The 26,134-nt window shown below is 39.7% G+C and overlaps 2 protein-coding genes and 1 long non-coding RNA gene across 3 annotated transcripts; all 3 read right to left on the bottom strand.

Moving 5' to 3' along the window:
• Positions 1-670: 670 nt before the first annotated feature.
• LOC124262466 (regucalcin-like) lies at positions 671-7,833 on the bottom strand. The gene is made up of 5 exons (XM_046696975.1): positions 7,224-7,833; positions 6,140-6,322; positions 5,498-5,719; positions 2,091-2,234; positions 671-1,095 (listed from the first exon to the last, which is right to left on the bottom strand). The coding sequence occupies exons 1-5, from the start codon at positions 7,381-7,383 to the stop codon at positions 902-904; spliced, it is 903 nt and encodes a 300-aa protein (XP_046552931.1). The 5' UTR covers positions 7,384-7,833; the 3' UTR covers positions 671-901.
• Positions 7,834-12,791: 4,958 nt separating this feature from the next.
• Positions 12,792-17,128, bottom strand: LOC124262467 (regucalcin-like). Its single transcript, XM_046696976.1, is given in 4 exon segments — positions 12,792-13,191; positions 14,216-14,256; positions 14,258-14,357; positions 16,938-17,128. Coding segments are annotated over 4 exon segments (519 nt in total). The 5' UTR covers positions 17,122-17,128; the 3' UTR covers positions 12,792-12,997.
• Positions 17,129-17,634: 506 nt separating this feature from the next.
• On the bottom strand, positions 17,635-19,321 carry LOC124262468. Its single transcript, XR_006894598.1, has 3 exons — positions 19,237-19,321; positions 18,463-18,629; positions 17,635-17,759 (listed from the first exon to the last, which is right to left on the bottom strand). It is a non-coding gene; the product is annotated as an uncharacterized LOC124262468 (long non-coding RNA).
• Between the last annotated feature and the right edge of the window lie 6,813 nt (positions 19,322-26,134).

The following is a 26,134-nucleotide window of genomic DNA, read 5'->3' as shown; positions in this document are numbered from 1 at the left end:
AATCGTAGAATATGTGTAATATTAATGTATGGCTAGATATATCTTAATTGCTACAAGCTGAGGGGTTGATGTAAATCCAGCTAGTGCCCATGCAGGAAGCAAATGTACTGTAAGTCCCCATGGTCCCTAATATGGTGATCTACCTTTTAGTTGTTGGCAATCTATAGCCTGTTTTTATACTGTATTGTCATTTATAGGTAAACTATTTTAGATTTAATTACTAGTCTTAAATTTATTATCGTGATAATCTAGTTATTTTACTGTCCTTTGTTGACAGGTGTTTTATAATGTATTTGTATTTATTGTTAATTTATAACTTTTTAAGTCACAATATGGCTGAAATATTGCCGATGTGACTATAAATTTTAACTCACTCACTCACTCAACTTTCCTATCTCCTCTCTCTATTCTTTCCTAAGATGTATATAATTGAAAAATGCATGTATGTAAATATTTAGGAGCGGGTATTTTATGTTGGATAAATCCCTTTCACATTTGTGAAAAAAATATGTTTAAATCAATGATCAGCAATCCACGAGTTTAGCGTCCTTGGTATCATATCCTCAACACAAAAGGGGGTTCTGACACAGTATTCAGCATCAAAGGTTTTAGGTAGGAGGCTACCATTAGAATGTAATTAGAATACCTTTATTGTATATGGAGGCAACTATTTTGTTTTCAAAATATTTATTGGTCTTAATTAATCGAAGCATCGACTCCATGGTTTTGAAGACAAAACCACGCTGTATTTACAGCAAGATCTGCACATATCCTTGTGTTTCATGGAGATATCTTGCTAAATGCAGTCCAGTTATACACTTAACTTAAAACCCTGCATCGAAATTAGATTTACAAATAATGGACGAGCTTTTTCTTGAAAACGCATTGAACGGAGAACCGCTTATCCAGCGAACATGTTAGCTTTGCGCCCTCGGACTCCTAGCCCCGTGACCTTGAAGAGTGAACCACCCAATGATGTTTTCTCCAGTTGTGCCGGGGCAGCTGATGTGACGTAGAGGTCAGTGAAGTCCTCCCCTCCGAAACAACACGACGTTGTCTTTTCGCATGGGAACTTAACAGTTCTGATGACCTTTCCTGGACAGACCAAATATCAATCCATGTTAATAAACGAAACTATTTCCCCCAAAATTGTTGAGTACATTGTGTGTGTTTCGTTGTTGCTAAACACATACTCAACAAAATCCCAGCTATATTATGGCTGACTCTATCTGTTCAATCGACTCTAACCCCACATTAAACAATGATTAACAATCAGAGCAACGATCTACACAAAAACAAAGCATAAACAAAGTCGCCCTGTCTGACCACCCATGGCCATTGTTGGCTTGGTTGCTGAACATCACTGCAAACCCGGATTTTCAATTCTGGACAAGTTCCAGTATATACAGAAAGTCCAAGTCAGCGAATGTTCAACCTCGATTATCTATTGAATAAGATGCCAGTGGGTGTATAAAACAAATTAAAGATAAACTGAACTGAAGGGTAACATCTTTTCCAATCCTTTTCAAGACGTATTAACAAACAAAACTTCAACGATGTTTCTGCTAGTGGATCTTGGCTGCCATCATGAGCTCTGTAGCCATTCATGACTACTCGCCCCGTATCCTACAAGAAGACTCATTTTCCTATCGAAAATATGACAAATCAGCCAGAATGTGCTTATGATTTGAAGTAATTTGGTCAAAGAGTTCATGAGGAGTATGTTTTGGCTTTACATACGTCTTGTAAATAACCACATATCAAAGATACAGTTAAATTTGTTCAACCATACTGTACACCATACATTGCAATAATATTTGCAAATTACATGTGGTAAATCTACGTGAATCAACACTCGAATGTATTCAGTAATGCACAGCCGCGGTTGGCCATGGAGTGGCACGCACACACATACACGCGCGCGCGCACGCATGCACATACATACACAAAAAGACAGTGTTCTAAAAGATATGCTGCATACAGAAAAGTCAGAATGACAAAGTGAGATCTTATGACATCAATACAGGAAGATTGAATTTCTATTTTGTCTACAAATGTTCCTTTTGTCACCACCGTGTATGTCCACTTACCAGTCTCGGGATCGATTCGGACAATTTTCCCAGCGTCAAAACAGGCCACCCATAATTTTCCCTCAGTATCAACCGCCATTCCATCAGGAAACCCCATATCTGGGATTTCAGTAGAGCTGAAGTCTGCTACAGTTCTCTTGTTGCCTGAAACAAATATAAAACAAAAGTCTACCTTGATAGAACAGGTGCTTGTTTTGTGCGTCAAAACTTCAACACGGTATCTGTATCAGTGAAACATTCCATTTGGCCTTTGTGTAAACTGGAGATGTAACAAAACTCCGTTTTCAAGGCGTCGAAGTATTGTTAAAATTTTGCCCTCCTGGGAGGGTAGGTAAGTCACAATACATTCATAGTACATTTAACCTTACCATATGTTAAAACATAGAATATGTATCCTGTTAATGTATGCCTCCATTTGTATTTATAAATTGCTATAACAGATGAAGGGATGGTGTAAATCCAGCTAAGGTCCATGCAGAAAGCGAAAGTACCGTACGTCCCCATGGTTCCTAGTATGGTGATCTACCTTCAGTTGTAAACAATCTATAGTCTTTTTGTATTGTACTGTTCTCTTTAATTATATCGTGTTATATGTGATACACTAGTCGTTTTACTGTTATTCGACAACACGTAGTTAATTTCTTCTTTAATTGATCTGTGATATGATCATTAATTGTTCTCGTCCCTATATGGTTGAAATATTGCCGATGGGACGATTAATGTTAACTCACTCATTCACTAAACGCCGTTTGAAAGTTCAAACAACGTGAAGACTGTTTGATACATTTCTATATGTCCATATTTCTTGTTACAAACATACCTTGGCATATAATGTTAAATATAGTACATACAACAGACGTATTAAAGGGCAATTTGACACTTTGAATTTATGAGTACGAAGACAAATTTATGGGTGAATATCTTAAGATGTGTCTTCCTTAAAGGAGAGGTTTTCGTAAAAAAAGACAACATGTGCACATACCTTCACACGTGGTTCTACGTATTAGCATTATATTGTTTGTAACAGTATGGCACTTTTAGCCACCGCCACAGTGCACATTGTTAAAGATTTCATTTTTAAACATATTTTGCTTCACACTGAGTATATGTCTCTTTCTTTGCGTTCCTTGTCGTAGTGTTATTTTTTCAACCGAATAACAGTTCCCTGATCATCGGTCACCGTATGAGGAACTTTGAACATTGCTGACTATCAGAAAGTTAATATCATCCTTTTGGTCTTACAGCCTTGTGGAGGTGTTTGTCACTCTGAATCGTTATACACCTAAATATAGAACAAACGGGGAGTTTTCACTTTTTATTATGTATTCATGATAAGCTCTATAAGGAACGTGTAAACTAGTCAATAATCTCATTTAGTGCTTAACACTCAATCCGTTTATTGAAACCATTCACACTTACTTTCAGTTCATTCGTCCCGCTCTTTTATGTTTGCTTACGTCACTTCCAGTTATGTTATGACGTCATGTGTCTGCTTCTGATGACGTCACCTTTCGTTCATCCATTGATTTTTTTTAGATTCACACAGTTAGTCTATCCTCTTTGTATGCTGCATTAAGTTATATTTTCGCTTGCAAAAAAGTTATATTTCCGCTTTCACGTCGAGCAGTTAGTGTTAGGCTTTGAAATTGTTCAAGCGTGTGGATTCTTGGCGTTATTGTTTGGAATACTACGAATTTGCGACTACACACTCGGTATGCCTCCAAAACGAAGAGCGGCAACAAATCACAGGTTGGTGCGGAACGGCGGAATAAACGTCAATAAACGTCTCATTAAAACCCCCAAAGGACTATGATTAAGATAAAATCACTGAATGCAGTACAGATCACAAAGAACTGTTCACGTTCACAAAGAAGAGTCTTATGGAACCATCAGGTGAAACTATCCTACCAACCTGCTCATCTGATAAAGCCTTGGCCAACAAGTTCAGCGACTTCTTCGCTACTAAGGTTCTTCACTACTTTCAGTCAGCTTACTGAATCGGACACTCTACAAAGACTGCCCGTCTTATGGTTCATCACGATACTGCACAGGCCCTAGACAACAACAGCTCCGTAGCACTGAAACTTCTAGACCAGTCAGCCGCCTTTCACCCCATTGACCACGATATACTGTTTCGACGCCTTCGATACAGCCATAATATATCAGGCGGTGCTCTCATTGGGTTCCAGTCCTACATGTGCACACGAACTCACTGCGTGGCAATAGGATCAGCATGTTCAGGAGAAAAATGTCTCCTCTTTGGCGTGCGACAAGGATCCGTACTTGGACCAATCCTCTCCTGCCTTTACTCTAAGCCCATGGATGAAATATGTCGCCGTTATAATCTGCCACACCATGCCTACGCAGATGTAAGGTAACAGATAACAAAGATTTACAAATTATACCACCTTGCAATTACGGAGAGGCAAGTGCCAACATGCTGACATTACATCAGGATAAAACAGAACTGATCACACAGAAATGCTGTTTCTAAATCCTGCTACACCCAGATCAGGAGTCTTTGCACCATCTTACAGAGGACACCTGCAGGAACTTGGTCCACTCACTTATCACATCAAGACTGGACTATGGTAACGCCTTACTGTGTGGACTACACAGTCTCTCGCAGACTGCCTTAAAAGACTACACAGTCTCTCAAAGACTGCCTACAGAGACTACACAGTCTCTCACAGACTGCCTACAGAGACTACACAGTCTCTCACAGACTGCCTACAGAGACTACACAGTCTCTCACAGACTGCCTACAGACAGAACAGGACAGTGCAGCGCGACTTATTACTGGCACACGGAAACACGACCATATCACACCGATCATGAGGATCTTGCATTGGTTGTCATTTCACCTCCGGTGCCAGTACAAGATCTTGATGTACGTGTACAAGGCCTTGCATAACACTGCTCCAACATATCTCAAGGGGTTTGTCATCCCTTATGAGCCAGCACGGTATCTTCGATCACAATCTGCATCTCTGATCACTGTGCCCAAAACACAAACTGTAATGTAGGGAGACAGATGCTTCAACAAGAAGGCAGCAACACTGTAGAACGATAAGCCATCTACCCTGAGAAACATTTTAGGAAGAACGTAAAAGTACATCTCTTTAAATCAGAATAGGTTATCGATGAAGAACTCCATCAGTTCGTAATGATTTCTCAGTAAATTTCAAATAACATTTAATGTAATTTTAGACAAATTGTCCCAAACCTCTAAAGGTATAACTGTCAATACATCTATGCGGACCACGATTGTTTTAAATGCACCGGAGATCAACGAATGGCGTTTGACATGTGGGATAGCGGCGTACAATGTTGTAAAGCTGAACAATACTCAAAACAAAACGTGTGCCCTGGTTACCCTTATTACCCGTGTACCAGAGTCTACTTACTTATAGTCCCAGCTGTGATGTCAAAGTCAAAGGCCCAGACCTGCCTAGGTATTGAGTCGATGTAGTACATGACGCTGTTGTCGTCAGTCCAGTCCATGCCGTTGCTGAGGCTGATGTTGCTGATGTGTTTCCTGACGCTCCCATCGGCATCCAGGCTGGACAGTGAGGCCTGATACTTCGGCAACTGTAGAAGGTCAGGGTTGTTCTCATTGGGGCACGACCCTATGTTGAAAGTATAAAGTAGAACTTTATTCCTGCATAGCTTGCTTCATGTGAAATGAAACACATTATTTCTCTATGGTCTTTCTTATAAAGCAGGATGTCAGAATGATCGCTGTACCTGTACAAGTGGCCTGTTAGTTTTGGAATATCTCAAGGAAATTGGTCGTAAGGCATGTTGAATGGGTGAGTGATTGATCTTTGGTCACCTCTGTAAACAGTATTCTGCTTGTATTACCGCTGGACAGTTTCGGTATTGGCAAGCATCTGGCATTAACATGGGTTTCGACCATATATTTCTTGCGTTCCGAAGGGACGCAACTATGCACTGTGAACTTCAGAGCCTCAGACGACTTGGCCAGTGTTGACTGGCGTCAAGGAACACTCACATTCAACACAAGACGTGAGAACATATGAACCTACCAATCCAGAGTCTACCGGAAGCATCCACTTTGCCGTCATTGAGCGTATTAGCGTCGGCCTCGACCTTTGCAATGCTGGTGACCTTGCCACTGTCCCAAGAGTCCACGATGGCGAGGTCTGTCTTCTGGCTCACCACAAAGCCGCCCTTCTGGCGAGGGATGATGACAGTCGCCATAGATCCTCCTGGGATGAAACACGATGTCATGGCAGTTCAAATAGTGCTTATACTGATCAAAGTAAGAAGTAACGACTAAAGGGAAGCTTGTGCTTGAGACACGCAGGTTGATTGGCATTGGAAAAAATACAAAACACAAATTAAAATTATTGAATATTAACATGCTGCACATTCACCGGATGTCTTCTCTATAGAGCATGTGTGGTATGAAACGGAAAGGCGTATACGTTGTGTACCAATTCCGACAGAAAACGTTTGTGATTTTACAGCAAGTATTGCAGAGAATATGTTGAGCTATTCCGTCGGCCTCGATGCACTGCTGTTCTTGTCTTTCACGGTAGGGATACCCGCTATTGAGTTTGTGATGCTGTTCGTCATTTGGACGTCATAGACATTAAATGTGCTATTCTGTTATCTTCTTGTGGTGTACATATTCATCTGTTAAAGTCTACATGGAAACGTTTAATTGTTGTTATATGTTAAAATTTAGAAAGAATTTTTCACAATGCACAGTTCTCTTTATTGCCAGTGTCTCAAATGAGTCCAACCTATCCGAGTTGCATTTGGTCCTCAGCAACCTTTGCGACCAACGTTTCATGTGTATAATTCGAGTAAGTCGATGCCCATGATTTCACGCACTGGTTTTACAGGGGCGGTGGGGTAGCCTAGTGGTTAAGGCGTTCTCTCGTCACGCCGAAGACCCGGGTTCGATTCCCCACATGGGTACAATGTGTTAAGCCCATTTCTGGTGTCCCCCGCCGTGATATTGCGGGAATATTGCTAAAAGCGGCATAAAACCAAATTCACTCACTCACTCACTCACTGGTTTTACATAGTTGAAACGTTGTAACACATAACCATAACATAACACATACCGGGAGAGCTGATTATTAAAAGAGATAAACTCACCTCCGAGGTTCAACTGGGCGTCCTCTCCTGTGACGGCGTTGTATTTGTGAACGTCATTAGCGAACACGTCCACGTAGTACAGGCACTGCGTTGTATCGTCCCAGTGCGGGCCCTCCCCAAAGTCACAATTCCTCACTACGACCTCAATGTTCTCAGACATAATCTGGAAGAGGGACTACAAGAGATTACACATATGACAGAAAATGAATTCGAAAGGAACAGGTTGTCTCGCACCACATCTGATCAGCAAATATATTTCACTAGCAATATTCCAGTTATAGGACGCTTATCTGTTGCTATGAGGCAGTGTTATACCTTGTACAACAATGCTTCAACTGATAAACATTCTACCTGTAGATTCTGTAATGGATAGCAGTGTTCTATATTTTGCCTTTCTCAGATTTAGAAGAATGATCTGGAAAGGCTTACAAGAACCTTCGAGAATCATCTGCACTACTGTAAAATATTCTTGCGTCTGTCTAGGTATGTTAGGCGAGTTAGCTCTTGTCCCTCATGTCACATTACATCTCAAGTCTCAAGAACACCAGCATATTGTATGATCACCCTCCGCCCTTGGATAATTTCGCCTAGACCATATTTTTGGTGTTGTATTCTGTTGCTGAGAGGTGTATATGATTACCATCACTGCCTTCAATGCTTTTATCATTTCGCTTGTGTTATATTATTTTCGAATTTATAGTGTTGCACAATTTTTGATACCTACTTTATTGATTTGTGAACTGGATTAATTTTACAATATAACATGTGGCCTGCCTCGTGATCACACGCGGACTTCGGTCTCTCCTGTTAGACTTAACAATTAAAACAAGAACAACATAAACACTACAGCAAGAGGTAATAGGGGTAAACCTCATTTCAAATCCTCCACAAACTGTACGGTTTATCAAATGAATACTTCAACTATATCCGGCCCCGACACTGCACCTAACGTTGGAATATTCCATCCGACATAATGCCATTTATTTTATTTATATACTGATACTGATAGTGACACCAACATGTGTTAGGTACGACCTTGACCTTTGTTGTTATCTCTGATATGATATCTCCGATGTCGTTATCACATTTTCTTGCAGAGTACATCCATTAATGTTTATCATATTTGCTGTAATCTGACAATACAGTACTAGGTTGTGAGGGCAGAAAACAAGGACCTCTCACGATTGCTTTACTTCTGTTCTACATTTTGCTTTTTCTGGTTTCTTTTACGATCAAAATTATGTTCCCTCCTGGCTACAATACACACATTAGTAACATACATTGTTTATTCATACAACTTACACTGTCAATTTAATTGTTATTTCATGGGAATCCGGGTGAGAATGTACCTTCAGCAACCCATGCTTGTCGTAAGAGGCGACTAGCGGGACCGGGTGGCCAGGCTCCCTGGCTTGGTTGACACATGTCATCGGTTCCCAATTGCGCAGATTGATGCTCATGATGTTGATCACTGGGTTGTCAGGTCCAGACTCGATTATTTACATACCGCCGCCATATAGCTGGAATATTGCTGAGTTTACTGTAAAACTAAACTCACTCACTCACTATATCATGGAAAAGGTTCATGCACTATGATTGTTATACAATCATTATGAAATATGAATAATTAATTGATAATGGGCGGCTGGACGATGTGTATAGGGAGGACCAAGATAATGAGAATGTAACCCCACCCCCCACCCCCCAACCAAAAGTACATCATCTAGTTAGGGCTTACCCATTGAAAGTGGTGTATATTGGGTAACAGAACGCCAAAACACAAATAGAATATACCCTGGTTATTTAAAATGCATTATAACCAGGTAGGACAGTCAGAGGCCCTATGCATTCAACAAGTTGTTTGAACTGATGTCTCCTGTAATCTGATTTGAACGACTGGATAATCCCAGCGTCTAGGGACTGCAGGTGTCTTGTAGGTGGCAGGAAGTGTGTTGTCACGTGTGTTATCCTATCTGGGATTCCAAGACTGACTGACTGACTGAATTTGGTTTTACGCCTCTAAGCAATATTCCAGCAACATCACGGCGGGGGACACCAGAAAGGGGATTCACAAATTGTACCCATGTGGGGATTCGAACCCGGGTCTTCGGCGTGACAAGCCAACGCTTTAACCACTAGGCTACCCCACCGCCCCGGGATTCCAAGACTACTTAAAGCATTGGGATTGGTCAAATAATTTGAGTCATGTCAATTAACCAATTAAGGTATCTATACTACATGCAGGCAGGGTAATTGGCTTTCTAACCAGGGAAAAATGACACTTTGTTCCCAGAATCGTAGGCACATGGCATTATATCTAGTTTGGCAGTATAACCAGGGTATTATAAGGGCAGGAAATCCGTTCTGAAAACACATGACATTATATCCAGGGTGTATATATTGTAGTTTTTTGTAACCTCATCAGAGCTCATCAGATCTCATCAAACCTCATCACTTGTGAAACCGTTCTCATCTGGCCTGATTCGTTGTACAGTTGTTCATCAGTCAATGTCAACGTTTCAAGGATGTCATGTGTCGAATTGTAACCTGACACAGATGTAATAAACTCTGATGCGTGTATCGGACCTTTTTGTTCCTGCATCTACATTTGTTCAAAAGCATTTGCAGACAGTGAGGTACGCATGGTGTTCACCTGTGTTTATCGTCCAATGATTGCGACCATTGTGTACATTTGTATGATGTATGCTGCGTTCTACTTTTCAACTGTTCAGCCTACACACAAATACAGATTATATGCACACCAAACATTATTTCCCACTATCTGTACCGGGCTGTATGACATAGGGACACGTTAACCTACTCAGTAATCAATGAATCAAGGTAACGTCACGTGTTGTGTGCACATGAAGGATGATAATGGCTTCGGTGTAAAGTGTAATATTCGGCATTGTTAACATCAGCTGTCTGATTTGTGTGCACTTTAGAATATACATTGCTAAAGATTCTGACATAGTATTATCGGTCATAACTTTCTTAAATGTGTCTACATTACATAAAGTGCTTGTACAAACACTTGGTAAAAAACTTGTTTCTCAACTTGTTATACAAATGACATGAAGTGATAAAGTGCACTTATTCTTCAACTGCAGATACCTTCAAATTATCAAAATAATATTTACATGTTCTGTCCTCTCTAGCAACTAATCCCCACAGACCTGTTTCAACGGCCTACAATGATTCCCACGTCTAAATCTGCTCAGAACAATTCTTAGTTTTTTTACTTTTCAAGTTGTACTGACTTACCTTTCAGGTTCTAACAGAGATTTGCGTATGAAATATTTATATTTACTGGTTTCACCTATGGTATGTGCCCATGTTTCTTTCCAACAATCTTGCAGCCGTTGCAGCCAAATCCGTGAATATTCAACAAATATTTGATTTTTGTTGCCCATGTGTTTCTACCAACTCCATCAAGCTGATGCAACATCAGATAACAAGCCTTTGGATATCTAGTTGTAACAATGTATAAAATTTTCAACCAGTATTTTATTGAGTTGAGCATGGTTGCAATATGTAGTGGATACCTTCCCAACTCTCCATATAAAACTGTTGCTGGAGTGGTTGAATTGACATGAGTACTCTTCTGAGAAATTTACGTTGAACATTTTCTAGACCCTGGACATTTTCAAACCCCAAACTCCTGATGCATGATATAAGATGGGGAAAATCATCCTGTCAAATAGAAACATAGACTCATTGATGTTAGACGTCCTTAAACAAAATGTACATTGCCTTTTCTTCTTGTTGTGGTCGGGTATTTCTGGCCAAACTCCATGAGAGCTTAGTAGTGAAGAACACGCCATGATACCTATACCCTGACACTTCTTCAAGAGGAACACCATTATAATGCCACTTTTCCGTTTTTTGTTATTACACCACATCTTCGAAATACCATGACTTTAGTTTTGTCTAAATTATTCTTCACTCCATATTGACTGCAAAATCCTGCTAAACAATCTATCTGATGTTGCAATCTTCCCACAGAATCTCAAACATTAACAAACTCATCTGCAAACATTAGCAAGGTAATATTTTCAGCATACTCATTCACAAAAATACCCTTGCAATTATTTGACTTGTGATTATCTACCAACTCATAAAAAACAAAGTGAACAGTATAGGACTTATCATACACCCTTGCCTTGTTCCAGCTGTACACTCAAAGTACTCTAGTAGTGCGCTAGTGAAGACCCATTTACAAGCACATTTATGTAATGTAGACAAACTTAAGAAAGTTGTGACAGATAATACTATGTCAGAATCTTTAGCACTGTATATTCTTTAGTCAACACAAATCCGACAGCTGAATGTTAACAGCTAAGGGAGACAAGTGACAATTTTAGGATCGCTTCATTCACTTTGAGGAAACTTAACCATTGTAATTGTTAATGATAAACATTGTGACTCGAATATGAATGTACATGTATATTCAGTTGAAGACGAAGTGCACTTTATGACATTGTGGCTTGACTATACATACACTATATATATATGCATACTCTTTAAATTCACAAATAAAGGCGTGTTTATATATATATATACGTTTTCATTATATACAAACGCACAAAATGTCCAAAATGGTACAGGTGTTCATTCAAAAATATCACATAGATAAATAAAAACAGAATTCCTTTTTCTCCAACATGTTTCGTTCTTTACTCTTCAGGGAGATTGTAGCAGTTACAGTATCTTACATTTTTTATATCATTTTTTATGATACTGAAACAGCTACAATCTCCCTAAAGAGTAGAGAACGAAACATGTAGGAGAAAAGGGCATTGTTTTATTTATCTATGTGATATATATATATATATATATATATATATATATATATATATATATTCTACATGTTTGAAGCTGTTTATATTCATAGGTATTCATAAACAACGACCAGAATCAGTGTTATGTGAGTGAGTGAGTGCGTGCGTTTCAGAGTCACAACTACATTATTTCACCTATATAGTGACGAAAACAAGTCTTTATTGATATTAAATACAGTCTTGTTATAAAATCTGTCGACAAAGGGTAGCCAAATGGTTAAAGCGTTCGCTCGTCACGCCAAAGACCCCGGTTCGATTCCCCACATGGGTACAATAAATGAAGCCCATTTCTGAGGTCCCCGCCGTGGAATAATGCTAAAAGACACGTAAAACTCATTCACTCAAGCACGACAAGGGAATGGCAAAAATGAAATTATCACAGGTTGAGGAATAAAATTAGCATGTAACCTTAAACTTAGACCACTATTACGGACAATGCAATATAAAAACGGGCTGGATATCACCTGCAACGGACGGTACATCGCCGTACCTGGGACCATGAGGGGTGAATCGGTGTTATACTTCTACTGCCCGAATAAAATGTTTACAACACAAATGTTTCCGGGAGTTATGATAATGATCAGCAGTCCATGAGTTTAGCGTCCTTGGCGTCATAGCCTCAACACAAGAGGGGGTTCTGTCCCAGTATTTGGCATCAGAGGTTTTAGGTAGGAGGCTACCATTCATCATTTAATTAGAATACCTTTATTGTATATGGAGGCAACTATTTTGTTTTCAAAATATTTATTGGTCTTAATTAATCGAAGCACCGACTCCATGCTTTTGAAGACAAAATATCCCTGTGTTCCATTCAGCATATCTTGCTAAATGCAGTCTGGATATACACTAAACTTAAAACCTTGCATAACATCGAAATTAGATTTACAAGCAATGGACGAGCTTGTTTTGAAAACGCATTGAACGGAGAACCGCTTATCCAGCGAACATGTTAGCTTTGCGCCCTCGGACTCCTAGCCCCGTGACCTTGAAGAGTGACCCAGCCAGTGATGTTTTCTCGAGTTGTGTCGGGGTCGCTGATGTGACGTAGAGGTCCCTGAAGTCCGCCCCTCCAAAACAACACGACGTAATCCTTTCGCATGGGAACTTGACAGTTCTGATGACCTTTCCTGGACAGACCAAATATCAATCCATGTTATTAAACGAAACTATTTCCCCAAAATTGTTGAGTGCATTGCGTGTATTTCTCTGTTGCTAAACACATACTCAACAAAATTACAGCTATGTTACGTCTGACTCTAACTTTGCAATCGACTCTAACCCCACATAAACCAATGACTAACAATCAGAGCGACGATCTACACAAACGGAATATGACGACATGCATAAAGAAAGTCGCCCTGTCTGACCACCCATGGCCATTGTTGGCTGGGTTGCTGGAGATGACTCTAAACCCGGATTGTCAGTTCTGTCCAAGTACCAGTATATATAGAAAGTCCACGTCAGCGAATGTCCAACCTCGATTATCTATTGAATAAGATTCCAGTGGGTGTATGAACCAAATTAAAGATAAAACTGAACTGAGGGTAACATCTTTTCCAATCCTTTTCACGACGTATTAACAAACAAAACTTCAACGATGTTTCTGCTGATGGATCTTGGCTGCCATCATGAGCTCTGTAGCCATTCATGACTACTCGCCCCGTATCCTACAAGAAGACTCGCTTCCTATCGAATATATGACAAATCACTCAGAATTATTTGAAGTAATTTTGTCAAAGAATCCATCAGGAGTAAGTTTTGGCTTTACATGCGTGTTGTATCTAAAATATACCAAGATACAGTTCATTGTGTTGAACCATACTCTATACCAACTTAAGTCGGCCTTGTTTCAAGAAAATGTGCCAATTACGTGAGCTAAATCTACGTGAATCAACACTCAATGGTATTTCAAAGAGTTAACAATTCTTTTAGTTGTTCACGTTTGCACTGATCAGTTATGTTTGGGCATTCAGTTGCACACACGCACGCACACATACACATGCACATACACACAAACAGAGAGTGTTCTGAAAGACAAGTTGCATACAGAATGCCAGTGTTAGATCGAATTTTATGACATCAATACAGGAAGATTGACTTTCTATTTTTCTACAAATGCTCCTTTCGTCACCTCTATGTATGTCCACTTACCAGTCTCTGGATCGAGTCGAACCACTTTCCCACCATCAAAAGGCCACCCATAATTTCCCCGCAATATCAATAGCCATCCCATCAGGCAAACCCATATCTGGGATTTCAGTAGAGGTAAAGTCTGCTACAGTTCTCTTATTGCCTGAAACAAATACAAAACAAAAGTCTACCTTGATAGAACAGGTGCTTGTTTTGTCCGTCTGAACTTTCAAGACCATATCTGTATCAGTGAAACATTCCATTTGGCCTTTGTGCAAAGTGGAGATGTAACTAAACTCCGTTTTCTGGGGGTTGAAGTATTGGAAAAATTATTGTCCTCCTGTGAGGGTAGGTAAGTCCCAAAACATGACCACCTTTTTGGTCGTAGAATATGTGGTCTGTGAATGTATGGTTAGACTTGTCTAAATCGTGTTGTATTGTTCTTTGTATTAATATCGTTTTACGATAACATGCTAATTTTACTTTAATATCTGTGATACACTAGTAGTTTTACTATTCTTCGCCAACAGAGTTTTAAGTTCTACTTCTATTGATATGGTTGATATCCGATGTCATGATAAATGCTCACTAACTCACTAAACCCCGTTTTCGGTTCTCGCTGTGTCCATTAACATCCCAATGCATGTTGAAGCAGTGGAATTGATGTATTTCACAAAGATCCCACCGTACAAAGTTCAAACAACGTGAAGATAACTGTTTAGTACATTTTTTATATATCCATACCTCTTGTTACACACATACCTTGACATACAATGTGAAATATAGTACATTCAACAGACGTATTAAAAGGTTATTTGACACTTTAAATTGATAAGTATGATGACATACTTATGAGTGACATCTCAAGATATGTCTTTCTCACACGTGGTTCTTCGTATTAAGCATTATGTTGTTTGTATAATGACAATAACAATATGGTTCAATATTTCAAGGGAAGGCACTTTGAGCCACCACTACAGTTACCTTTGTCAAAGGCATCTTAAGATATCACTTAAGAGTGAGTTTGTATATCTTTTTTCGCGTGCCTTGTCGTCTTGTTATTTTTTCAATGGTTTGTTCTCAGTCACCGTCTAGAAGATACCTGTTCTTATGTAGAATACTTTGACCAGTCCTCTACTGCCTATACTCTATACCCATTGGTGAAATATGTCGCCGTAATAATCTGCCATACCTTGTCTATGCAGATGACAAACAGATTTACAAGGTTATACCATCTTGCAATTACTTGGAGAGTGCCACCAGCAGATTGGATATCAACGATTGGACAAGTGTCAACATGCTGAAATTAAATCAGGATAAAACAGAACTGATAATCTTTTGATCCAAGAATCGGAGGAATAGCACCAAAGAGCTTGAGGTACCATTTTGACTCTCGGGGTGTATTTTGACAGTTGCCTGCCTGCTACTACCAGATCAGGAATCTTGTCACCATCAGGGAATGCCTTACAGAGGACACCTGCAGGACCTTGGTCCACTCACTTATCACATCAAGACTAGACTATGGCAACGCTCTATTGTGTGGTCTACGACAGTCTCCCACTGACCGCCTACACGACAGTCTCCCACTGACCGCCTACACAGAGTACAAAACAGTGCCATACAACGCATGTAGAAGGCCTTTCATAACACTGCTCCAACATATCTCAAGCTGCACGTCATTCCTTATAGGGAGAATTATAGGCCAGCACGCTCTCTTCTATCACAACCTGCATCTCTGATCACTGTGCCCAAAACAACTGTAATGTATGATGACCGTTGCTTCAACAAGGTTGCAGCAACACTGTGCCCGTCCATCCGTGGAAAATCGTCTTTTCCAGAATAGTATAAAAACTGTTCAACATTTCTTCACCAAACTTTGCACAAGGATGGGTTTGATTGTGAACTTGTGCCTTTTGCTAGTTTCAGATGTCAGAAAAACATATTTTTTGCGTTTCCGAGGCAACAGCTTTGACTTCGACTTTAAAACCGTTTATTATTTCTTCACCAAACGTAACAGATATATAGGTCTGGTGGTGAACGGGTGCCTTTTGGTAGTTTTGGATTTCAGAATAAAATAATTTTTGCATTTCCGTCGCAACAAGTTTGACTTCGACGGAAATTGGTGGTAGTGACCCTTTCCGGAACAGAACTTTAAAGCCGTTCAATACTCTCTCTCCACTTTGTGGGTATCCAAGAACCTAATGACTTAAATCAACAGTACCACTCTATATCAACATTACGGAGGCACATCAAATCGTACGTCTGACATAATCATAAATAGTTGAAATATTCAAGAAGAGTATCTTACCATTGCGGGGGGGGGGATTGGTGACATGGTCTTCTTGTTAAAAATTACTAATTTGATTTAGCCACGATATGGCTGAAATACTGCCGATGTGATTTAAAATCTTAACTCACTCACTCACTCAATCCTAAATTGTATATTATCATACATTATTAATTTTACGAATAGGTTATCTATGAAGAGATCCATTAATTTGTAATGTTTTGTCCCAGCAAATTTCAAGTGACATGCAATATAATTTTATACAAATTGTCCCAAACTTCTCAAGATGTAACTGTAATTATGTCTATGCGCACAGCGATTTTTACCAAAAAAATGCACCATGGATCAATGAATGGCGTTTGACATGTGGGATAGCGGCGTACAACGTTGTAAAGCCGAACAATACTCAAAACAGAACGTGTGTCCTGGTTGCTTGGAGTACCCGAGTCTACTTACTAATAGTCCCAGCTGTGATGTCAAAGTCGAAGGCCCATACCTGGCTGGGCATGGAGTCTATGTAGTACATGACGCTGTTGTCGTCAGTCCAGTCCATGCCGTTGCTGAGGCTGATGTTGCTGATTTGTTTCTTGACGCTCCCATCGGCATCCAGGCTGAACAGTGAGGCCTGATACTTCGGCATCTTTAGGGGGTCAGGGATATCCTTATCACAGGGACACGACCCTATGTTGAAAGTATAAAGTAGCTAGTCCTGCATAGCTTGCTTCATGTGAAATGAAATACATTATTTTTCTGGTTTTCTATACAGCAGACTGTCAGAATGACCGCCGTACCTGTACAAGTGGCCTGCTAGTTTTAAGATATTTCAAGGAAATTGGTCGTAATACATTTTGATTGGATGAGCGATTGATCTTTGGTCACCTCTGTAAACAGTATTCTGGTTGCATTACCGCTGGACAGTTTTCCAGGAAGCACCTGGCATTAACAAGCACCTGGGGTTCGACCATGGGTTTCTTGCGTGCCCAAGGGACGCAACTAAGCACTGTGAACGTCAGAGCCTCTGACGACTTGGCCAGTGTTGGCTGGCGTCAAGGAACACTCACATTCAACACAAGACATGAGAACATATGAACGTACCAATCCAGAGTCTACCGGAAGCATCAACTTTGCCGTCATTAAACATATTAGGGTCGGTCTCGACCTTCACAATGCTAGTTACTTTGCCACTGTCCCAAGAGTCCACGATGGCGAGGTCTGTCTTCTGGCTCACCACAAAGCCGCCCTTCTGGCGAGGGATGATGACAGTCGCCATAGATCCTCCTGGGATGAAACACGATGTCATGGCAGTTCAAATAGTGCATATACTGATGGAAAGTAAGAGGTAACGACTAAAGTGAAGCTTGTGCTTGAGACCCGCAGGTTGATTGGCATTGGAAAAAAAGACTGGTTACTCAGTATAAATACAAAATACAAATAATAGTTATGGAATATTAACATGCTGCAAATTCACCGGTACTCTTCTCTATAGAGCATGTGTGGTATGAAACGTTTGTGATTTTACAGCAAATTTTGCGGAGAATATGTTAAGCTATTCCGTCGGCCTCGATGCACTGCTGTTCTTGTCTTTCACGGTAGGGATACCCGCTATTGAGTTTGTGATGCTGTTCGTCATGTGGACGTCATAGACATTAAACGTGCTATTCTACTGTCTTCTTGTAAAGTAAATATTCACCTGTTAAAGTCTGCATGGAAAAGTTTATATGTTAAAATGTATAAAGAATTTTAACAATGCACAGTTCTCTTTGTAACCAGTATATCAAATGAGTTCAACCTATCCGGGTTGCAATCGGTTCTCAACAACCTTTGCGATCAAAGTTTCATGTGTAAAATTCGAGTAAATCGATGTTCATGATTTCACTCACTGGTTTTACTGGTCCAGACTCGCGTATTTACAGACCATTGTTACATATGTTATACGAACTGACATACCGGGAGAGCTGATTATTAGACGAGATGAACTCACCTCCAAGGTTCAACTGGCTGTCCTCTCCTGTGACGGCGTTGTATTTGTGGACGTCATTAGTGTACACGTCCACGTAGTACAGGCACTGCGTTGCATCGTCCCAGTGGGGGCCCTCCCCCAAAGTTAACAGAATTCCTCACAACGACCTCAATCTTCTCAGACATAATCTGGAAGAGGGAGTACGAGAAAACATACATATGACAGAAAATGAATTCGAAAGGAACAGGTTGTCTTGCACCAGATCTGATCAGCTGAGACAGTAACAGGACGCTCATCTGTTGCTATGATTCTGTAATGGATAGCTATATTTAATATAATACTATTTAATATAGTGTGCTATATTTAGCCTTTCTCACATTTAGAAGAATGATCTGGAAAGGGCAACAAGAAACTTCGAGAATCATCTGCACTAGTGTAGAATATTCTAGCATCTTTTTTGTTAGGTATGTTAGGCGTGTTAACTCTTGTCCCTCATGTCTCAAGTCTCAAGAACACCAGCATATTGTGTGATCAACCTCCACCTGGGATACTCTTGCCCAGAACTTATTGTTCTGTTGCAGAGATGTGTATATGATTACCATCACTGTCTTCATTGCTATCATCATTATGCTTGTATTATATTACCTCCGAAGTTATAGTGTCACACATTCTTTTATGGATACTTTATTGATTTGTAAATTGGGTTAATTTTACAATGTGGCCTGCCTCGTGATCATACGCGGACTTCGGTCTCTCACGCTAGACTTAACAATTAAAAAAAAACACCATACCCACCACAACAAGAAATAATAGGGGTAAACCTCCCTTCAAATCCTCCACAAATTGTACGGTTTATAAAATGAATACTTCAACTATATCCGACCCCGACACTGTACATAACGTTGGAATATGCCATTCGGCATAATGCCATTTAAATTGTTTACACTGAAAGTGACACCAACATGGGTTAGGTACGACCTTGACCTTTGTTGTTATCTCTGATAGGGTTATGACATTTATTGCAGAGTACATCCATTTATGTTTATCACAGCTGCTGCAATCAGGAAATATCTATCATATCGTTATGACATTTATTGCAGAGTACATCCATTTATGTTTATCACATCTGCAGCAATATGGAAATATCTGTCATATCGTTATGACATTTGTTGCAGAGTAAATCCATTTATGTTTATCACATTTGCTGCACTCTGAAAATATCTATGATATGGGTATCATATTTGTTGCAGAGAGTACATCCATTTATATACTGATCCACAAAAGAAACGTCGCTTTTCAAAACCAAATGCAAGATTTTGTTCTTACAAAATGGTGTTTTTTTTATGATTGTATCGTTTTGTTAACTTGTTTTTCAATCCAAATCGACAGTTACTAGTATTACCAACATCAGTGTGTTTTCTGAGGAAAAAGCATATGCGACCAAACACACCTAAAAAGGCAGACGTGGTAAAAGGTTCCGTATGGCATTCGTGAAAATGAAAATGCACGTGCATATCGTTACAACCCTTCTAATGAAAGCGAGTCCCAAACTCGCCTGAAATCATTTTTGTTTTGACACAATCGTCCCTGTACGAATTACGAGAGATCAGAGAAACCATGACTTTCGGGACGGATGCGGAACATACATTGTGAAAATGTATGTTCACATCACAACCTAGTCGGCCTCCTTCCGGTACACAAACCAACCAAACTGGAGATGGGACTAGCCCCGGGCAAGGCACAGAACCCGTCCAAGAATGTATTGGACACAACAACTTTAAGAGTGTGCGACAGTAGCTGGGTGACCAGTAAATTATTCAGAGATGCCAACCCAAAATGTTGCAAATAGTAGTGTCAAGGATCAATAAAATCCTGACAATAAAATTAGTAGTCAACGAAATACTTAAAATCATGATAGATTCTGAGAAAGATAATATGACACTAATCAAGAGTAAGCTTCAATTTCACATACCTCCAACGCCAGTTTCCAAATTACACGTATCAGCATTACATTTCTTCCTGTCACTTTTTGGCAAAAAGGTATTTAATCGACGAAAATGTTTTTGTTGGATATGAATTTTCTTCAAATTTCGTAGAATTTCTAGTGCAATCGTGTTGGCGTAGTTTGAGGCTTAATTCGTAGAGATTACGATAAAATCGTAGAGGTTGGCATCTCTGAATTACTTACACAGCACTGGGACAACGCAGTATATTCGTGACTTGTTCCAGTGAAACAAAGTCAGCCGTCTCACCCACTCAGCTAAACCTTCCACAAACATGGCAGTTAGCCTGATGATCAGGTGCCGGATGGGACACAACCCTACAAAGTACAAGAATCTGTACTTTACTGAGAAAGTGTAATCCCAAATATAACACGTGTTACTGTTGACCACTTTCTAAATGGTATTGTGTATTCTTTGACACTGTTGCCGAGAGTCGAATATAACCATCACTGTCTATATTACTATAATCACTGCTCTTGTATTATATTTCCTCTGAATTTGTACTGCCACTTTACTTTGCACTGCCACTTTTTTGAAACCTAGTTCTTTCACGGACCGATTCAGGGGAGTCAACACGTGTCACTTTAAATAATTCAATGTTGACCTGGCCATCCACCTATTGACACCGTGAGCTTCTGTCATTGCATTTATTATACGATGGCATGCATACACCACGTTACTGAGACTGACAACCTCATCAAATTGGTCGTTTTTTCGACAAGCATGCGTTGCTGACGACCTGGGTCTTTACGGTCTGGCCCAGACAATCCAGTGATAGTAAGAGGAATCATCCACTCATGTGGTTCAATGACCTAAATTACATGGGCCTCCTTTCACAAAGCACTAAGGTGATCGCAAGTCACTAAGGTAACCATAGTGCAATGTTAAAGATTGGGAGTTAAAGTTAACCTTAGTAAAGGTTGCTTCGTGAAAGGAGCACATGGTCAGTACATACATGTGTCACTGTTAACTCGCCACACCCAGAAAGATGGATCATATTGCTCAAGATATCAATCACTGGATTGTCTGGTTTAGGTTAGGTTCTTAGCAGTCTGGCGTCATGTGGCTGGACTAGTGCTAAGAGTTGCGTTAACAACAGACACATAGATGCATGTGATATAGATAAATACTCACTGAATAAAGACTTACATACCCGAGCACAGACATGGTGAGTATAATTCAATTCTAACAAAACCAAGATATACTATTCTCACATAAAACCTCAGATGAAGTACCAACGCTTGTTTTCAAAACTCATGTATCGAAAGTGTATACTGTCACAAGCATCTGTAGCTCTGTAGCTGTTCAAACACACAGATATTTTCAAGACTAACTTTGACCTTGACATGAATGTCATGGTGTGATGTAATATGCAAAAAGTAGTAATAGAGAATTGCTTATCAAAAAACATTCAAGAGAAGTCTTGAAAATCTATGAAGAAAATCCAGTGAACCGTTCTTGAGATATCTTGCTGATAATCTTAACTAATGAAATCTTCAAAGTTCAAACTCGACTTTGCCCTGCACCTTACCTCTATGAAACTTGGTGTCAAACATGAAGAAAATCCATTGAACGGTTCTTGGGATATCTCGCGAAAACGTTAACGTCAGCTGGTGAACTTGAAATGAAGGTCAAACTTACCAAACCTGACTGGGACCTTTCTTATACTGTGATGAACCTAGGTACCAGGTATGAAAAGAATCCAGTCAATGGTTCTTAAGATATTCCAATTCGTAGGTACGTACGGACGTAGGGACGTACGGACGGAGCCTAATACTATATCCCCCGCCGCGCGTTTAATTAACAAGCAATGTCCATTATGTTACTGATACCTCCATCTGTGTTAAATACCAAATATAATCTCAGGAATTGTCATAATTTTGTTATACCTTTTCCACGGGCAAAAGTTCCAATGATATAGATACATTAGGCCAATGGAATAGTCCGTCAGGAATAGTCCGTCAGTATCATCTTTCAAAACTGTCGTATCTGGGCAGTCCGCGCTGCCACCGACATATTGTAATTGCTGTAACAAATACACAAACGTATTGCACACTAGATTGAGGCACGGTTGAAGCACACTAAATTTCGTCCTGTTTCGGGTTAACATTTCTGATGTCATTGCCTGTTACTGCGGCGCGCCATGCGAAAATTCATTCCATTTCTTTTTGAATTTACTTTACATGATGATTTTAGGAAGTCACTATTTTCAGATATTGATAAACTCGGAGGACAATAAAACACCACATAATATCTTATTCAGTGACCCTAACCTAAATGCTTTGATGAATAAAAGTATATTCTTGTCTGTACACAAGTATATATAAACTAAAAACAGATTCACCAGCTAATTTAATATTATTAGCTCCAGTATTTATTCATAGTTCAGTCTATATATAAATAATAAACATTTACTGTACAAAATTTGCAAATGTATGAGATTACACCTTTCACTTTCCAGCAGGTATATATCCTGCACAGAACATTGTATATATATCAGCACTGTATATGTTTCAACAATGTCAAGCTTCCACTGTAAATTTTACATTACTATTGTGTAATATTATGTTTAACTGTATTTAGGGAGTTGATAAGTGGTGCACTTGGACCTAATCCCTTTGTCTTGTCGACAATAAAATAGGTTTAAAACAACTTCCAGTCACTCAGTCAACTTTATGGGCATCCTGAACCGTAACATGTCATCAGTTGATAAGTCACCATAAACATGTAACCATAGCAACAAGTACTTTATGTACAAACCGTAATGTATCTTGTCCCAAGAGGCTGGAAAGTTACCTGTCTCTGTGCTCCGCGCCTCCTCAGTGTCCGTGATATCAAGAATATAACATGCGTCACCACTCGCCCCTTTCCGTAACCTGCAAGACCAACTCGTGTTATTCCGGGACATGAGAATACCGACTCGTGCCCCTCTGGATGGATTTCATATTGAACATCACAATTACTAGTACTTCAAACAAGAACGACAACTCTATTGCTGTTCATCAGTAATAAAATCATCATGTTGGTCTTGAAACTGAAGCACAAAGTTAAATGAAACCAACAGCACATGTCGCGTGTCTTTCTTGATGTCGACTTTTACAAGGTTTGTATTTACTTGGGATATTCTAGTCTCACGTTTCTTGGGTCTTTCATACTTTTATATCAAATTTCAGCAGGTTTATGACAGCAAGGTTACACAGGCAAGTTCACACAACTGGTGGACATCCCGTACACTACATCATGTCTGGAAAGGTGTGTTCTGAGGTTACTCTTGAACACTTGAAGAGATGGAGCTGTACGTAGTTTAAGTGGGTGTGATTTCCATAGTGCGGTTGCAACTGAATCAAAAGAGCGGGAACCAAATGTCTTGAGGATGAATGGTGGAGGATCCAGCAAGTGTTGGTTACTGGATCTGGATTAAATATTTAATTTCATTTTGATTTTATTTTCCATGAAGAGACTGCTATCCAAGTAGACTCCCAGATTTTGCACAACGGATGGGGAAAGGGATCGAAGAGTCCCCGATCTGAAGATGATCAAAGTGACACTTTCTCAACCCAGCAGTTGAAGATATTTTTTAAGTAGTTTTTGCGTCTCTGGATTGGCAATTATTACAGCGGATATTTTTTTTAATATTCAGGAAAGAATTTCCATGTGTGATTTAGAAATACACATTTAGATATATGAAGTTAACAGCTGGTAATAATTACATAGGAATATGGTTTCAACAAATCACCATCATCATCATTGTATGTATCAGGTTAAAAGCTTTTAAAAGCAGCAAATTTTGAGAGCTTCAGTAAATATTTCAATAGTATATCATGAGGATATATTTGTTTCAGCAGTATTACAGCTGAACCAGATTGTCTTTACAAGACAATGCAGAAATACGGTTTCTTCTCGTTTTAAGTTTGGACAGAAAATCAAATCAGATCATTACCAGTATATTCTCATTTGTGAGACCCACAGTTTAATCTCCGCGTCCACCTCTCGACACACCTACCATTGTTCCCGTCCACATTTATAATTGATAGTCTGTTTGCACAATTCTCCTTAGATGTGTACTTGTTTTGTAAAGTGTGGAACTGTCCTTCCGCCGGTACTCCTGAATTTCTCCTAAAACATTCTCCCTTGCAAGAAGTATTTAATTTAACATCCTTGTTATGTATTTTGTTTGAACGTGCCCAAAGCAGGGATAAGGGGCAAAACGTGATCATGTAGGTTTATAGACTTCACGGATTGACTGTGCCTGTGCAGAAACAAACACTTTAAACCCTGGCGCAGTCATCCTGAAAGACAAAACGTCGACTGACACGCCTTGTAAACGTTACATCTGAGGTGTCAGCATGTTGTCCTGATAAAATTGTCTCGCGTCTATTGCCCAATATGGGGTGGGGTTCGGTTACTCACAGTGATGTCACACCACACTAGACCTGATGCACGAGAAGATGTCACGAGGTCACAGGTCGACGTTGGCTTGACGTCGCTGAACATGACCACTAAAGACGTGAAAGTGGATTGGTACCGTCGTGTGCACCATTAACGCCTGTTATTTGTCAGGGGGCACCACACGTGGTCCTGATATGGATATTTACTGCATACCCATAATTTGTACCGTTTTAGTCTGAGGAAAACAATGTCATTCGCCGTTTGAGCTCGATTCTGTGGTGTGGTGTCAGGTCGACCAATCATGTTCGATCATTTCTACATATTTCGTGACCTGGGACATTTGATGTTGAAGGTACCTGTTCAATAATCTGTCAATCACACGCTGTGAAACAATTAACTTATTGGCCACTTCAAGCATGCCAGTAGCCCGTATATTCCGGGAATTGCAATGTTAGTAAATCTTCAACAATGAATGAAATCAAGTGAATCGCAACTGTATAAGCAGAATAATTAATACTGCAATGACGGTCCTCGCAGATCAATCAACCTTTCTTGAAAATGTAAAAAGATGTTGATACCGTTCGCTTAACCCCAGATATAGTATTTTAACGTACAGTTTTGCCCTGCATTATTATAGCTAAGTCACGAGGACAAATACTAAAAACATCAAGACGGTATACTTTTAGGTTAAACATTTCCTCTTTTTCAATTCAATTACATTTGGCATTATCGTAAACCACATGGGACAATATGAACACTGTGTGTTTACGTGTAATGGAAGTTCAGGTCGGTACATCTAGATCAAACTGACTAGTCACGTGACCTTCTGTGGATGCATTGTGGGACTGTGGGCATAGGAACGGTTAGTGAGCAATGCCGTGTCGCTAATGAATTGTGGATCAAGCTGAGGCATTTTTCCATCCAATAAGTTAAATGTAATGTTTCCACAAGTAACGTTAGCCGGGTTGTAAGCAGCTGCAAACCGGGGTGTGACGGAGTGGTAACGGTCATTTCAACCCATACAGTTTCACCCGGGTTGTTTCAACCCATACAGATTTACCCGGGTTGTTTCAACCCATACAGTTTCACCCGGGTTGTTTCAACCCATACAGTTTCACCCCATTTAGAGGTTGTTTTACCCCAGCAAAAAAATATCATTATTATCAACTACAATATTGTTTCAATATTTTGTTCATCTTTGTATAGTGTCGAAACAGCATACTCAGGTTGTTTGAATAATTACATCAATTCATATTGGCTGTGTTGCATCGCGTGACGTCCTTCAGTGACGATAGCAAGTA

The sequence above is a fragment of the Haliotis rubra genome, unplaced genomic scaffold (assembly GCF_003918875.1).
Source record: "Haliotis rubra isolate DU_JTF1 unplaced genomic scaffold, ASM391887v1 Scf84, whole genome shotgun sequence".
In the NCBI taxonomy this organism is placed as follows: domain Eukaryota; kingdom Metazoa; phylum Mollusca; class Gastropoda; order Lepetellida; family Haliotidae; genus Haliotis; species Haliotis rubra.
This window is presented reverse-complemented; position numbering and strand designations above follow the sequence as displayed.